This window comes from Haliotis rubra, unplaced genomic scaffold (genome assembly GCF_003918875.1).
Source record: "Haliotis rubra isolate DU_JTF1 unplaced genomic scaffold, ASM391887v1 Scf66, whole genome shotgun sequence".
In the NCBI taxonomy this organism is placed as follows: domain Eukaryota; kingdom Metazoa; phylum Mollusca; class Gastropoda; order Lepetellida; family Haliotidae; genus Haliotis; species Haliotis rubra.
Genome location: NW_025767368.1, coordinates 131,472 through 147,504, shown reverse-complemented (window position 1 = coordinate 147,504; position 16,033 = coordinate 131,472). Strand labels below are relative to the sequence as shown.

Sequence of the window (16,033 nt, the reverse complement as noted above, 5' to 3'; positions counted from 1 at the left end):
CATTGTATCAAAGATTAAAATCAGAAACTTGAAAATAAAACGTTCCCTTTCGCGAAAACGTAATGGAATCACACAAAATGGGAATTAATATATTTTGGCTTTAACTGTTAAACACCTTTACCATCTTTACCAGTTCTACTGCATGACGTATATTACGTTGTAACTTACGTTCTTGTTAAATCCAAAGACTGAGGTTTTAATAAACGCCAAAGATGACAAAAACAGTAAAACTCATTGCTCCAGATATGTTACCAAAAGAGAAAATTATTCTGGAAACATGGTCTAGACAGGCGTGCAACATTGAGATATCAACAAGCAACAATTACACAATGAGACATTGGAATAAAACATTTGTTTACTTTTGGATTCATACTTGAGACTAGATTAAAGAACAATCTTTATAGTTGACAAAATATTTCATTTTCATCAACATATTAAACCGTTTTATCATCTTAAGTAATGATTCCGCAAGAAATATTCGTATGAAATTTATGTAACACCTTTTTAAATTAGTAATTTACGTTAGGGTGAAAACGTGGCATGGTGGACAATGGAATCCATGGAATGAGCATTGCTCTGCTCGCATGCAGACATTCAAACGGGTACTAACACTTGATTTTGGTGTGTGTGTGTGCGTGCGTGTGTGTGTGTGTGTGTGTGCGTGTGTGCGGGGTTTGTGTTTCAAATGTAACGCCATGGACCATTCTAACTGCCAATTAAACGTAAAATACAAAACGTAAGTTACATTTTGGTTATCTTAAGTGATCTGAGTGTTCTGTTTCTGTGTTGATGGTGTATTCAACTATAGAACGAAATGTTTCAAAGTAACCAATGGTCCCATAACGCTTCTCAGCAACATTACCATATCATCACCGTCACGTATGACTACGTTCTTGGAAACTCGGTCTTTAAAACTAACAGTACTGGTCTGTGTTCAACTAGCCTGTATGTTTCGTAGACATAACATGCTTGCTATCTAAACTATTTCATTTCATGCCCTAACTAACACATTTGTATTGTAACAGTTTCTAGTTTTTAGTTATGGGTAATACAATCTGACATAACGTAAATTGCACGCGTGCTGTCGACAATTATTCATTGCTTACATTGCAATTTGTATGTTTTCACATGCGTATTTGATGTGTTTTCTTCATAGACAATTCCTGATTGCTTTCAAAACTACATTCGACTCGTGGGGGCGGTGGTCATATTAGAGGCAGCTTTTATTGACGGTACGTCACTCACTGACACCAGAAAAAGCGTACCCCCTACCCATGTATGTCAATCCATGCTAAGCATTTGTTTAAATGACTGGTTATCTTTCTTGCTTTTCATGTTTCCTACACTTTACTTGTTATCATTAATGTATTTAAAGATCAAAATGTGATTTTGGTTTCATGAATCGGATCTTGCAAACTCGACAACTGCAATTGTCCACTTTAATTGAGAATTAAAGTTACATGAAAGACCATGACAGTTATTGTATAGGCCAAGGGTAGGTTGATCCCAAACACCTGTATTGAATGGTTAATTGTTTAGGGCATGGTGTAAGTTGATCATCAAGCAGAACTGTACCGATGGGTATTGATGTATTTTAACTTTCATTGTAACTGTATCAACTTCATTATTTATTTTACTGTTACTGATGCATAATTTTATCAGATGCCCAACCACAAATAGTATTTAACGTTTATCCACAATCCATGTATTTATTTACAAGTGATCTCATTTTACAACTGTGCTATAACAATGTACACTTTGCAGAGAAAAGTACTCATCTATTGTGTTCAAAAGTTATTATTTTTTTTAAGTGTCTGTACAAGACAGGTTGTTAAGATAATATACTTCAACATCCTGAGATGAGGGGTACTTCATTTGCATCTTGTCCATAGTGTTTCTGAAATGAAAATACACTTCTTAGTATGTTACATCTAATTAAAGAACATTAATAGTCAAAATATGTAATTGCATATAGATGGAAAAGATTATGCACCATCTATCCAAACGTTTCTTTATGTGTCTCCAGAATTTTTATAAGCATTTTATTTTATATGTAAACACCTGGAAATTATTAAGGGTTATTATGATGAGTAGATGTAGCCTATAGTTTTTGCATACAAATTTATATCACCTTAAGTTATGAAGTGGAGCACTTTTCATAAAAGTGCTCCACTTCATTATGCCAGCTTCTAAATGCTACTTAAGGAACCTTAAGTTATGACGTAATTTTAATATATGTACCATTTCAATATGTGAAAATTCTGTAATGGTCACATAGACTCTCACTATGACTTAATTACATTCAATATTGTTTACATAGGACACTTGTTTACGTGACTCATGTCATGAATATGGTTCTCGGCTTTAGTGCTAGTACCAGTAATTCCCATCCATAGAGGTAGGCAACCGAGCAATGTTACCAGAAGGAGTCCACTTGAAACACCTCAAATATATCCATGGAAAAAGAACGCAGATTTCAGAAATACATTGATGAAAATGATTGAATATTTACAGTTGCCAAATATATATTAAAATGAACTTCAGAGTGATCTTTTGCGTACATCTTCTTTCATTTCTTTCAAAGGTCGGTGATAGTTGTTCACTCTTTATTCATTTCTTTGAGTAATGCAACCTGAAAACTCTTACTGGCGATTGGGCGATAAATTGCAGGAATGTGGTTTAACATATCATTTTTTAATGCGCTCATCGGCCCTTTCTATGTGTATCCTTGCTCTTGCAATGTTGTAACACATTTTACCTTTCTCTTTTGTGAAAACAGATTTAGCTGACAGAAATGGAGGGATGTTTAAACTTACACCTGGTGGCAACATTTCATGAATAGTAAAACCATTATCAGCTAAAATATGATATGCTGGTTTGAAAGTAGAAAACAATGTCTAAGAATAGCTACATCTGATGTTGACCCAGGATACAGACTTGTGCAATATGTTAGAGCACCATTGGGTACCACAGCTGTCACAGCTTTAACAGTATGGCGGGACTTATAGTGGCTGTACGCTCTATTTTGACAGTCAAGGTCTTTGGGGATATCCTGGCAGATCTGTATAGCATCGATAGATGACCTAGCACTACCAAAATCTTCAAAGGACTTAGCCTTGCTGTCTGACTGCGCATGCAGTTATCTATAACACCTGGAAAGAGTTCATGTAAAGCAAGGATGAGGGTATTGAAAATATTGGAAACCGTAGCACGGCTGATATCAAATCTTAATGAGAGTTAACAAAAGCTGATTTTCCAAGGATAAAGTTAAAGGTTTCCATCCAGCGTAGTAGTTGAGGTCGAAGCGTAGTGAAGAGTAGCATCTGTAAATACAAATTCAAATTCTTTACAATTACTTACCCTATTCACCGTATTTAGCGCATAGTCCTCAAAAGCAGTCTCCCTACCTAAACACTCATATACATTTGTTTAGTCTCCCCCCACCCCACCCCAATTTAAGGTTTACTTACTTTGTATACATACCTATCATTATTAGAGGAGGGCTTTCAGGTGTGCTAACAATATTATGGCCAGGGCGCTTACCTCGTCGACTACGGTAGAGAAAACTGAGAAAGTAAGACTAAATTATTATATATATACTGTTTAAATCTATTATTTGTTTAACCAACCTTTCCTCTGCCACGTGTATCGTTGATAGAAAATGTTGAACGCCTTAGGTTTAAGGAGTGGATTTCCTGCTCCAGAGACTTGATGGTGGCCTTCAAGTCTTGGTCTTCAGCGGTTAATAAAGTCAGCTTCCACACACACCGGTCTCCGCATTGTATAGCGTAAACATGTTCCATCACCAAGGGTACAAATATTGGTATTGGAACAATAAATTCAGCACAAAGATCTCCTTTGTTCTGGTGGGAAAATGTCGGATCACCATCCTTTGAGCCACCTTCAAAATGACATGAACAAATCCTGTCATTTTCGGATGTTGGACATCTGTAGAGCCTTCTGCAATTACAGAATAATTTAAAAAACAATTAAGATCCATTATAAAGATTCAAATACTTCCAATAGCATATGTTGTACAGCCTCACTACACAAGATCCATAACATGGTGTGTAAATCAAAACTCAATTTATGACTGTATATTTATACATTTTAATCCTATGGCTATCAAAGAATTAACCATTAACTGACAAACTACATAGATGTTGATACATGAAAATCTTATAACATGGTTTCTGTAAGCCTACTAGTCAGCATGGTAGTAGGGGTCTGAGACGACTCGACTACAGACATGTATGAAACAAATTGTAAACCCGTTTCCTCTGGTAATCTTACCTTGACAGACGACCCCATAGGCTTCGTTTATTGTCCGGAAACCTGAAAAAGCTACAGGAATCCCTATTGCTTCGGTGATTACACCCAAACACGAAGCAATTAACCATGCTTTAACCGTTCTAAATTTCCCGAGGTTAGAACGACTTGGCAACATTCTCCTTGGCGGGCGAATTAGGAGCTGGAACGTATTGGCGGCGGTATCTGTCACCGGAGGTTGGCCACCCGAAATGAGAATGCAGAGACTTACACGCCCTATATGACTGAGTGTGACATATTCAGTTAAATATTAAGTCATATTTCATCGTCTAAGAAATTAGTACTGTAAAAATATAAACGAGTACTCTTATGGGCCTGGATTGAAAGAACTACTTTCGTCCAGATCTACCACCCTTGGACGTTGTCTCGCTTGGTACCGCTGCATCTTTCTCAGTCAACCATACTCGGGTAGGTGGCAGGCGTTTATAAGGAATTCAGCACGTATGACAACGACATATGATCAATATAGGCGCTTCCTGTCACTTTTATGCTTGAAAACACTGCCATCATGCTGTCTTTAGTGTTCTTGTTTGACTTCAGTTCAACAAACAGCGGTCCACAGACATTTGCCGTGTTTACATGTATTAATGCGCGATAGCATTGGCGCACCACAAAGCAGTTTTAAATATTGGTTTTAAGGTTTCTTGTTTTTCCAAAAACGGAATATCAATGATAAATTTTGGAAGTTGACAAACATAATGTTATGTGTGTTTTATTTATTAATGTTTTAACGAGGAAATATTTTGTGCATACGTTGTTGATATCTGAAGTTACAGAAAATGACTTTTTGGCATGAAAATATATAGAATGGATAAACAAGTACCTGGCCATATTGGGTGCGGTAAAACGTGTTTCTAACTGTATTCGGATTACATTGACCAAAGCTAAGGCCAACCCCTGTCCCTACCTCAAACCCTGAACTCAGAACCCTAGCCCTAACCTCAACGGTTAACCGTCAACCCTAAGCCCCACCCTATACCCTAAGGATCGTAAAGGGTTTTTTGCCTCCAAACTGAAGAGGACAGGGATGAGGGAAGCACCGATATATCGATATACGAGGCACCGCTGGCTCCGCTCTAAACACTTTTTCATGCTGTTTGTCAAATACGATGTTCATCTCATCAAGGGACAATTTCGCGAGTTGCGAAGTAACACATTATTGAGCATACCTATTTCACCACCACTTTATGGCACTGAGTACTGAGAGTACCCATCTCGCAACAATATCTATGTGTGCAAGTAGTATGACACATAATTCATTGTAACTTGATTCAGTTAATTTATACGGTTATTTAAACATGTTTGCCTTTGGGACAAAATTGCAAATGGGGCAGGAAAATGTCTTTTTCTCAAAGCTTATTGCTTAGGTAATCCAAAACACAACAATATTGAGTACATACAGAATAGGATGGGGCATAAGTAATATCCAACCAAAAGACTCACTGGACCTGTCAGAATATGAATAACAATCCTAATCTCGTTAGATCCAATATATTTGTATCGTTACGGAAAGTGTGGCCGACGCGCATGCTCCGAATACACGCGCCTGTTACTACAAATATCATCACTCTACCGAGCCACTTGTTGATGGTTCTGTCACCGTCAGCCTTATGAAGACGTTAAAACATGGTACTTGTTGTTACCATGAGTCGTGCTTAACTTTGAAAGGGATAAAGCAAGGTACAGTACCCCTGGGTTTGTATACGCTGTGTATTGTCCATGTTAAACTGTTTGCTGTTTACATAGTTTACCTTTGTTGTCGTCATTGAGTAGCAGTCAGCACTAACAAATAACATACTCAAGCAGATAAGTATAAGTTTTTATTCAAAATTGCCCACTGACACCAATACGCAATGCTAGCCACAACCATCTGACTGACAAGGCCGAATACTGTTGCAAATCTAACTACTTAAAGAGTCACCGTACACTCCCTGGATCATAGTCTAACGGTTGGTCCCTGAATATATATAATTTAGTTAGTAACAAATAAACCCATTTAAATTGAAAAGGAGCCCCAGTGAGTTGAGAGAGGAAATCTAAAATTGCTTCATTTAGTATTGCAGGGAGAGCTAGGCAGTAGGGAAAATAATGTGGTGCAGGGACTGTGAGACAGACTACCAGGATCAGTACACCCAACCAAGCCACGGCGTTTGACAGCCCGATCCATCTACTGGCCTCTTGTTGCCTTTCTAGCTGGCTGGAAACCTATACTCAGGGGTATTATTGAAGGTTGGGGGTTCAAGTCCAAATTATGTTAAAATATGTCACTTGTCGTTACACTACACACTATTTAACAACGCAAGTCACTCATGAAAGAATTGAGTGTCTTCCTGATGTTGGACTACAAAACTTGATACACGTCACTTATCATTACCCTGCCTGAACTACACACCATTTAACAACGCAAGTCACTCGTGAAAGAATTGAGTTCTCTCTTGGTGTTGGATTACAAAACTTTATAAACGTGCAAATGACCAGTAATCCCTTGGGCGATGTCGGGCTTATTTTGCTTGTCCTCTAGTTTCCACAGTCCTCTGTCCTCCAGACTGGTGAGGTTCGCACGGAGGACATCCCTTTGGAAGATGTAGTCGAAATGATTCATCAGAATATGGCCTCCTAGACGACAGAAAAGAAAAATATTGACAATGGTCGATCGATACCCACATGGATAGCTCATAAGAAATATAGGGTTTACGTCACTCAGAATAATCTGTACTATTTGACTTTACCTGATTTCGTGATACGAACCAGCTCCTCGAATGACTTGATGGGCAATGTAGAGAATATTTCGGAGCTGAGACCGACCACAGTCACTATATCGTATGTGTCTGCAAAACAACAAGGACTGCTGGTGAAAAAGAAGGCTACAGGCGTCTCACAAAGAGGAAATAACTATGTGATGCGGTTAACGAATGGATCATTCAAGTCTCTATATAGTGGTATTGATGTTGTCTGAATCTTATATAATATTATAAACAATTATAAATGTAACCTTGCATCAAACAAGTCCATACATGTGACTTGTAATATGTATTACGTTTCAGATATTGAGGATATTGTATTCGATGCTGTCGTGGGAAAGATGATACTTTACTTGTGTTAACAAATATTCTATCAGTGAAAGACACATGTATCATCTTATCTCCTAATTTCAAATACATCTGCACTGTTCTCTTCTACAGTAGTCACAGCAACATTAAATGACAAGAAGCAGGATCCACCTCAACCGTTCCTACTCTCACCGTCAGCGATGTCCAGTGTCTTGTCAGCAAGAATGACACAGATATATCTCTCATATAAGTTGTTTTTCTTGGCCTGTTCCAGCATCTTTTCAGATGGTTCCAGACCATCAATGTGTAGGAATCCTTGTTTTCGCATCTGAGAAATATACAAACGATATAGCGTTATCCTCCACCTTGCCACCACACTAGTTCAATCTGCACTAAACATGGAAATATACACCATTGAGACAAACATGGAGTCATGTTGTCAGCTTTGTGTGGGAGGAAAGAAACAGAATGTGGGAGGTATGCACAAAGTGATGCAGGTCTCAGACGTTTTATCACATTGGTGAAACCCATGGGCTCGGGTTTGATACTGACAAACATGAAAACAATCGGTGCGAATCGGGATTCGAACCCACACTCATAGGTTTCTCGCATGTCCAAGGGAGGCAACACTGCACAGCGAGTTCAAATAACGGTGCTCTTGACTTCAACCACACGCAAACTGTAGCGCAAATAGCGTTGCGCAGAGAGAAAATATGACCAGTCTGCCTATATGCGAGGGAAGGGCTGGCAACGTGTACTTCACTCGCTTCGGTTCGAAAAATACTTTTAATGTCAAAATATAATATCGCCACCATCAAAGGTAGACACGCATTTCCTCACAGGGTTGTGCTCTCAGATTTCCAACCTCGTATTTACTAATTACTCACGTACAATATATTCCATCTAACATTTTAAGCGCCACTCGTGGCATATCAAATCGTTCTTCGCCTCCATTACCCCTGCCAGCTTCTGGTTCATCGGAGTGAAGGAATAAGGGAGTTAACTCTAAATATACTTGTTTCCCCCCATGTCCGCAAAAGTAACCACTTGTGGAGTTACCTCCCTTGTTGCCATTCATCCGCTACGTCAGAAGTGTGTTTTAGAATGTTATGAAAATTCTGACAATAACGACGGCAGATAAGATAAATATCTTTAACAGTTTAATGGTAAAATTAGGCAATATGATATTTCCTTTTAATTTCTGCTTATTCTTGTTCCTTCACTCCGTTGAACCGGAAACTGGCAGGGGTAATGGAGGCGATGAATGGTTATTTTTCTCTCTGTTGCGAAACCCTATTTGCGCTACAGTTTGCCTGTTCTTCAATGTTAAAATATGTACACTTATTTTGTTAATCTATTTGGCATGTAGTTTTATTTGTAATGCAGTATATTATAAACAAAACCACTAAATTCTGTACCCAACCTCCGTTTGACTGGAACTACCCTTCAACTGTTAACATCAATATGTACATCAAACATGTCGGAAATCCTACAACTATGAATGTGGAATGAATAAAATGTTCCTTGTGACACAGAAACCATTTGAGTCATTTGTGTGTCATTTGAGACAAACAAACAACTCCCTGAACAAGACACGTTCTACCAATTACACGATTAACCAAAGGGAAATCCTGACCTAAGACTGACTCCCCGCTCCCTTTAATCGAATCTCCCAACTTTGGCAGGTGCACATACAGGGTATTGACAAAGAATAACTTCCAGATGAAACACACAGTTGGGGTGAAGTACGAGTCACCTCTACCGCAAATAGGATCCTTTATATCAATGTCTAAAATACTTGTACATCAACAAAAGAGGTAATCGTTTTTATGTAACCGCTTCATCAACCGAGATCCGTCTGTACTGGCTACATGTCAACGTACTTGTACATCTGCATGCGCCATCCTACTGTCACCACATGTGCCACGAACGTGCCTTTCTTTCTTGATTTTGTGTAAGATGTTTTGTGTGTTTTTGTGCATCCATCCAGTAATTAAAATCGACAATATTTTCAATATTTTAACACGATGAATTATGCTGAATGTGTGCAGATATATTTTCAAGTAGGTCACATTTGGTGCGGAGCTGGGGTTGGTGAAGTCAGTGTCCTGTACGCGGAAAAGTACAGTAACTGGTTAAACTAGCCAGAAATGTGTGGTTTTATTGCAGCTTTAGGCTATATTGTGCAGATACGTCATGTAATGATCTGGTTTTAAAAGATTTGGCTGTATGTATACTGCAGGCCACTCGCTGCCGTAATACAGTATCCAATCTTCCGACCTCTGCGGGTTGTGTGTGCTGGAGTTACTACGAAGAAAAATGACCTATCAAAATACTGACCAGATCTGAAACAAATTAACCCGGAAACAAATGTATATGTGATCTACAGCGTCAACCTGCCCAGTCGCCAGAACACCAGGAGGTCGTGGAAGGGCCATCTGCAGATCGTTCACATGTATTCGATCGTGCTGAGGCCTGCAGATCGAGTTAACCCCTGCTGAAAATGTCTCTCCTGGTACGACCACGACATGAACTATGTGTTCCCAATACCAGCAGCTGACCACTGGATTGTCTGGTCCAGTACCGAGGTCCACAACCGAGGTCAGTATGTAAATGTATTCCCTTCACAACAGAGGTCAGTATGTAAATGTATTCCCTTCACAACAGAGGTCAGTATGTAAATGTATTCCCTTCACAACAGAGGTCAGTCGTACATGTATTCCCTTCATAACACAGGTCAGTATGTAAATGTATTCCCTTCACAACAGAGGTCAGTATGTAAATGTATTCCCTTCACAACAGAGGTCAGTATGTATTCCCTTCACAACAGAGGTCAGTCATACATGTATTCCCTTCATAACACAGGTCAGTATGTAAATGTATTCCCTTCACAACCGAGGTCAGTATGTAAATGTATTCCCTTCACAACCGAGGTCAGTATGTAAATGTATTCCCTTCACAACAGAGGTCAGTATGTAAATGTATTCCCTTCACAACAGAGGTCAGTATGTATTCCCTTCACAACCTAGGTCAGTCATACATGTATTCCCTTCATAACACAGATCAGTATGTAAATGTATTCCCATCCACAGCAGATGTCACAATTTACCTCACAAGAGACCAAGCCCGTCCCTGCAGCCACATCCAAGATGGAGACAGTTTTTCGGTTGTGGGTATATAGAGCAGCTAGACTCTCCGCCATCCACTCCGGCAAGTTGTTACCAATTATGGCTTGCATCTGAAGCCATAACAAGTCAACAAATATCTAATTTGATTACTTTAACAACCATACATATATAAACTTTCTTTGAAATGGGAATATGCAAAATAAAATTGGAAGAATGTTGTATGTACCTCTCCGTATCTTACAAAAGCCGTTTTTAAGGACACATGCACATCGGACGGGTTATCCATACATACCTCTTCCAGTTTCTCATAAAAATTCTAAATGTTGCCTCTTTGGACCTCCTGCCCTGTATGAATTTGCTGGGCAGTGTTAAGCCCCTTGAGCAAACCAGAGACCTGTGATTTGTGGGGTCTAATCTAAATTTCGCAGTTTCTCAGGACCCTAGCCGTGCTTCATTAAAGTGGTATAGGTCTGAGTCCTGCTTTTCATCGGGCTTTAAGCTGACGCACCGTGATATAATTGGAATAGTATTTAAAAGGGCATTAAACTCAATTCACTCACTCAAGGATCAATCACGAAACATAACACTACACACAGTCTAATATTACCTTTGCCTTTACTCCTGGGTTCAACAAAGTGGTACACGTCTAGAACCTGCATTACTTCGGGCTTCCCTCCTATATTGACCTAATCTTACTTAATTACTCTTAAAGCAGCGTTAAACTCAAGTCACCTACACCTGTGGCATATGATTGCTTTCTTTCGCCATAGGCAGCACCTTTACAAACTACTCATGGACCCAACACTCTCCGCTTTCATGACTGGTTCTTTACGTGAGTGAGTGAGTTAAGTTTTACACCGCAATATAACAGTCTGTAAATAATCGGGTTGGGCAAGACAATTCAGTGATCAACAGCATGAGCATCGATCTACGCAATTGGGATACGATGACGTGTCAACCAAGTCAGTGAGACTGACCACACCATACACAGAGCTTGAATGATATAAATGTATGTCGAATGTACCTTATCATACTTCTCAGCTATGCAGTCGAACCTCTTGACAATGGCATCATTATCCAGACCCTTTTCTATCAGGAATTGAAAACATCGTTTCCCCTCTTCCTTATCCTCTCCTGTAAATGTTGTTCCCTCCATCTCCAACAACTCCGCCTGGCAATGTATTCAGATCTACAAAGAACACCAGTATGTACGCCGTTTTATGGTATCTGCTGTATCATGTAAATGCATAATTGCATTATTCCTAAATGATATTCCACACCAACGGCATTATCATTGCATTGATTTGAGTTTGTACAGCTTTGTAGTTTTCATACAATGCATATAATCGTGTCATTATTGCCAGCTGTTGATAGGCCAGAAACTGATGCCTGGCGCTTTCCAGTTAAATTACTCACGGAACTAGTAATAAAATGGTTTCCGGCGTTTGTTTGTTTATTACTTTATTAAAAAAGGTAGTTTTAATAAATATTAAAATAACTATGTTTTTCCCAACTAGGCCTTTCAATTTAGTCCTCTAATCATCATCCAAAATACCATTTTACAGGTAAAAATAACAAAAAATTGCATATTATCAACAAATTTAGAAACATTGTATAACTTAGGTCACAATCAACAATGGGTTGTAACAGTTACCTGCAGCACTGTTTAAACGACAAGGTGCATTGACACGTGCGTCGCCATAGCGATTGTGCAATTGACAATCAAATCTATGAATGAACTCGTAAAAATAATAAATTTTCAACAAGTGTACAGGCATGAAAATGCACTGAGAAAATCCCCCAATCAAGTATTTTGTATATGAATTAGGATAAAAGACATAAAGGATGAATGGTATATGGCTTTTTTCATAAAATATATTATGTACGCGAAACTATGGAGAGTACATCTCTTTTGCATTTTATAGCTTGCATCGAAAACGTACATTTTGACGTTTTGGTGAAATTTCAAAAGGTAAAAATGACACGATTTGTTCTCCTGTAAACTCATCTATTTCGGATGATTTTACAAAATGTGTTAAAACCAAAAGTTGGGAAAAACGATAGTCATGGAATATTTAACAATCAAACTTTAGTTGTGTTCAAAACTAAAAATATACACCCAAAACCATTTTAATTCAATTTCCGTGAGTACTTTAGTACTGCTTTCTTCAAGTAAAGGGCTGGCTATCCCTATTTTTCTGTTTGCTTGTTACACCACATCGCATTCATCATTATTTCATCTGCACAAACGCTACCTTAAACCAATCAGTGCTTTCACTGTGAAAATATAAACCAGTACCTTTATGGGCCTGGATTGAAGGGACTACTTTCGTCCAGAAATCCCGTCCATGGGAGTTGTCTCCCTTTGTGCCTCTGCTGACAACTTCTTTCTCAGTCAACCATACTCGGGGAACTGGCAGGCGTTTATAAGACCTTCAGCACGTATGACAACGATATATAGCGAAGTAAGGCGCTTCCTTGCACATTTATGCTTAAAACAACTGACATCATGTTGTCATTCTTCTTGTTCCAAAAATGGAATATCAATGATAAATATAGGAACTTAAGAAAATATATACTATCCAAACAAAGAAATGCATAGGCGTTTTGTATTTTATAAAATCTATTAATTACCTAGTGTGTTCAAACAGTCGTAAAAATATGTAACAAAAGTGTTGATAACATGATTTTACACCATTCCACATGTTAAAATGGACTTTACTTGAAAATGTTGATTTTGATTAGATTTCTTACAAGGTCATTAAAAAAGCACCGCCACAACGCAACAGAAATCATCTTGCACGTGAAAATTGTGCAGTAAAGAGCATGCAGTGTCTGGCTATAGAAAAAGCCTGATAACTTTCGGAAATCGGCATTCATCTTGAAGAAGTTTCAAGGCCAAATCACTAAGCCACGTCTTGACGCAGCGACACGGAAATCGCCATTGGAAGAATGCAGGCTGGAGAGTGCCATTTTTCTGAATGAGAGCACAATATCACGGCTTGCAGCTCGTTACAACATACAGGAATGACAAATGACCGTCCCTGTACAGGAAGACCTCGAGTCACCACTGCAACCCAACATTGGTACATACGGAACTACATTTCTGGTGCCCCCGCCGTGAAATTGCCAGAATATTGCTAAAAGTTCACTCACAATTCTTGTTTTAACGAGGAACTATTTTGTGGACCCGCTGTTGATAACTGAAGTAAATACGACTTGGGCAGTTGATGGCAATTATTGTAACGGGGGCATTTTGGCATGAAAATATATATAATAAATAGACAAGTAGCTGGCCTTCTTGGGTGCAGTGAAGCGTGTGCAATGACCCACACTCGATCGAGTGATAAAGCGCAGAAGCGACCACCAACTATTGCATCCCATCAAAAACAAAGGTGAAGCTCCAGCTAAGGATCCGCCTTTCGACATGTTACGGCTAATGAAACTGATATAAACGTCAAGGCAACAACGTCTGCAGTTTCTTTCTTAGAAACCAAGCTGCACTGTCATGTCCTGGTGGGACGAAACGTGTTTTCTAATTGTATATTTTCGGATTACACTGACCTAAGCTAAGGCCTTCCCCAACCCTAAACCATTAACCCTAGACCCAATACCTTAAACTAAGCGGTAAATCCTTTACACAAAACGCTAAACCCAACCCTAAGCCCTGGCGCGATAACTGCACCGTTTCGTGCAGGCTTCGCCAAGGTCTGTTTTATAACGTTTGTCAAATACGATATATAACTCATCGAGTGAAGTGTGAAAATCATATTTTCTTGAGTTGCGAAACGAGTAGCCCCTTCCCGTCACCTACCTGGCTGGGGAATTCTTGACGATGAACCTCTGAGCGAACCCTGGATACCTGTTAGTAGCCCCTTGCCGTCACCTGCCTGCCTGAGAAATCAGTGAAATGAACTGGATACCAAGTAACAGGTGGATGGTCATATATAAAAGCAGAGTACAGCATAAACTCTCACTACAAACAGAGAGAACCGCATCGGTGGTTGCACTTTATGCTCTGTTAATCTTGCGAACACCTTCGGCACGACCCACAACTGTGTACAAGTGGAAAGCATGGATGTGTGACTACGAGGACCGTTCAATAGGTTTTGCAAGCTGGGCATTTGTGTTTACACAAACATTGTCAACTTGTGGCAGGTGTGACACTTGTCATAACAGCAGGTTGACACATGTCATAGAAAGTTCCAGATAGAACAATAAGTTAGATATGATGGCTTCATTCAACTAGGGGAGGTCACAATCATGGATTCTCTCAAACATGAACAACGCGCTGTAACAAAGTCCCTTACCAAGAAGGGATGCAAAGCACAAGAAATCCATGATCCCATGTGTAAAGTGATGGGTAAGGATGCTTCTGACTATTCCACAGTTTGCCGTTGGTCTCTATAGTTTAAAATGAATATGGAGTGCATAGACGATGACCAAGGTTAGGCAGGCCTTCAGATGCCATCCAACCGGAAACCATAGCCGCTATAGAAAGAAGAATTTTGTCTGACCGACGACTGAAAGTATCTGAACTTTTTAAGGAATTTCAAATATGAGTTGGAACTGTTGAAACAATTATTCATGAGCATCTTGTTATGTTCAAGGTATCTGCAAGGTGGGAACCTCGAAACCTCAGAGCCTCAGAAACCAAGATTGCCATCAGAGAACTGAAAGTTGTCGAGAGCTCCTGGATCTCTATACTGCTGATGAAGCCGGATTTCTTTCTCGTCTTGTGACAGGTGATGAAACATGGATCCACCACTGGACTCAGAAACTAAATTGGAATCCATGCAATGGAAACACATACCCCACTTCTCCCTCTGAAGATGTTTCGCACTCAACCATCGGCTGACAAGGTATTGGCCATCATATCTTGGGATGCACGAGGCATATTACTGATTGATTATATGCCACCAGAAACGGCAATCAATGGATAGTGTTAATTTAATGAAACATTTGCGAAAATCTATTCTATTCTATTAACTTGTAAACTCTGTCAATCTGCATCTATTGCTGATGAATTTCATTAAGTATATTTTTGAATGTCAAAATCTAGGAAAATGTATTTATCATCCCCCAACACAAAATATCCAAGTCAGCACAATTTGTTAAATTCTTCACAACTAATGACACTAAAGAAATTATCAATTGATCAAAATTTGTATCAAGAGTATCAGCCCTTATAAGAAACATGAACTGAGACTAAATACAGCCATCTTGTATAATATTTTTGTTTTCATATATACTATATAAAATATTTGTTTTCGCTCTTGCACCACCAACCGTGGTTATTGGAGAATAAATGATTGATTGATTGATTGCTAATTTAATGAAACATTTGCGAAAATCTATTCGCCGGAAACGCCGTGAGATGTTAACAGTTAAATCGCCCACCCGACAGCCCAGGTCTAGCCACCAGTGACTATTGCCTGTTCTGGCAAAGGAAATCTGCCCTACGTGGAAGATGCTTTCAGGATGACGAGGACACAAAGGCTGGCACAGAGGCGTGGTTAGAGGGCC

General features: G+C 39.2%; 2 protein-coding genes across 5 annotated transcripts in view; both read right to left on the bottom strand.

Moving 5' to 3' along the window:
* The window catches only part of LOC124257355 (methyltransferase-like protein 27), a 37,577-nt gene extending 22,998 nt beyond the window's left edge, over positions 1-14,579 (bottom strand). The window contains exon 1 of one of the 4 annotated variants that reach the window (XM_046691398.1): positions 14,322-14,579. The gene's annotated coding sequence lies outside the window, so the exon portion shown is untranslated. The remainder of the gene's footprint in view (positions 1-14,321) is intronic. The other 3 variants (XM_046691397.1, XM_046691396.1, XM_046691400.1) reach the window with 3 other exon arrangements.
* Positions 6,140-16,033, bottom strand: LOC124257353 (methyltransferase-like protein 27). The gene is made up of 7 exons (XM_046691391.1): positions 15,930-16,033; positions 11,532-11,696; positions 10,489-10,617; positions 7,572-7,707; positions 7,059-7,157; positions 6,714-6,945; positions 6,140-6,608 (listed from the first exon to the last, which is right to left on the bottom strand). Exons 2-6 carry the CDS (start codon positions 11,661-11,663, stop codon positions 6,776-6,778), a joined length of 666 nt encoding a protein of 221 aa, XP_046547347.1. The 5' UTR covers positions 11,664-11,696; positions 15,930-16,033; the 3' UTR covers positions 6,140-6,608; positions 6,714-6,775.

Coding starts and splice junctions, on each gene's coding strand:
- LOC124257353 (XM_046691391.1), bottom strand. CDS start 11,663: ATGGAGGGAACAACATTTACAGGAGAGGATAAGGAAGAGGGGAAACGA. Junction 10,618..11,531: donor TAGCTGAGAAGTATGATAAG/GTACATTCGACA, acceptor TTATGGCTTCAG/ATGCAAGCCATAATTGGTAA. Junction 7,158..7,571: donor GACACTGGACATCGCTGACG/GTGAGAGTAGGA, acceptor GTTGTTTTGCAG/ACACATACGATATAGTGACT.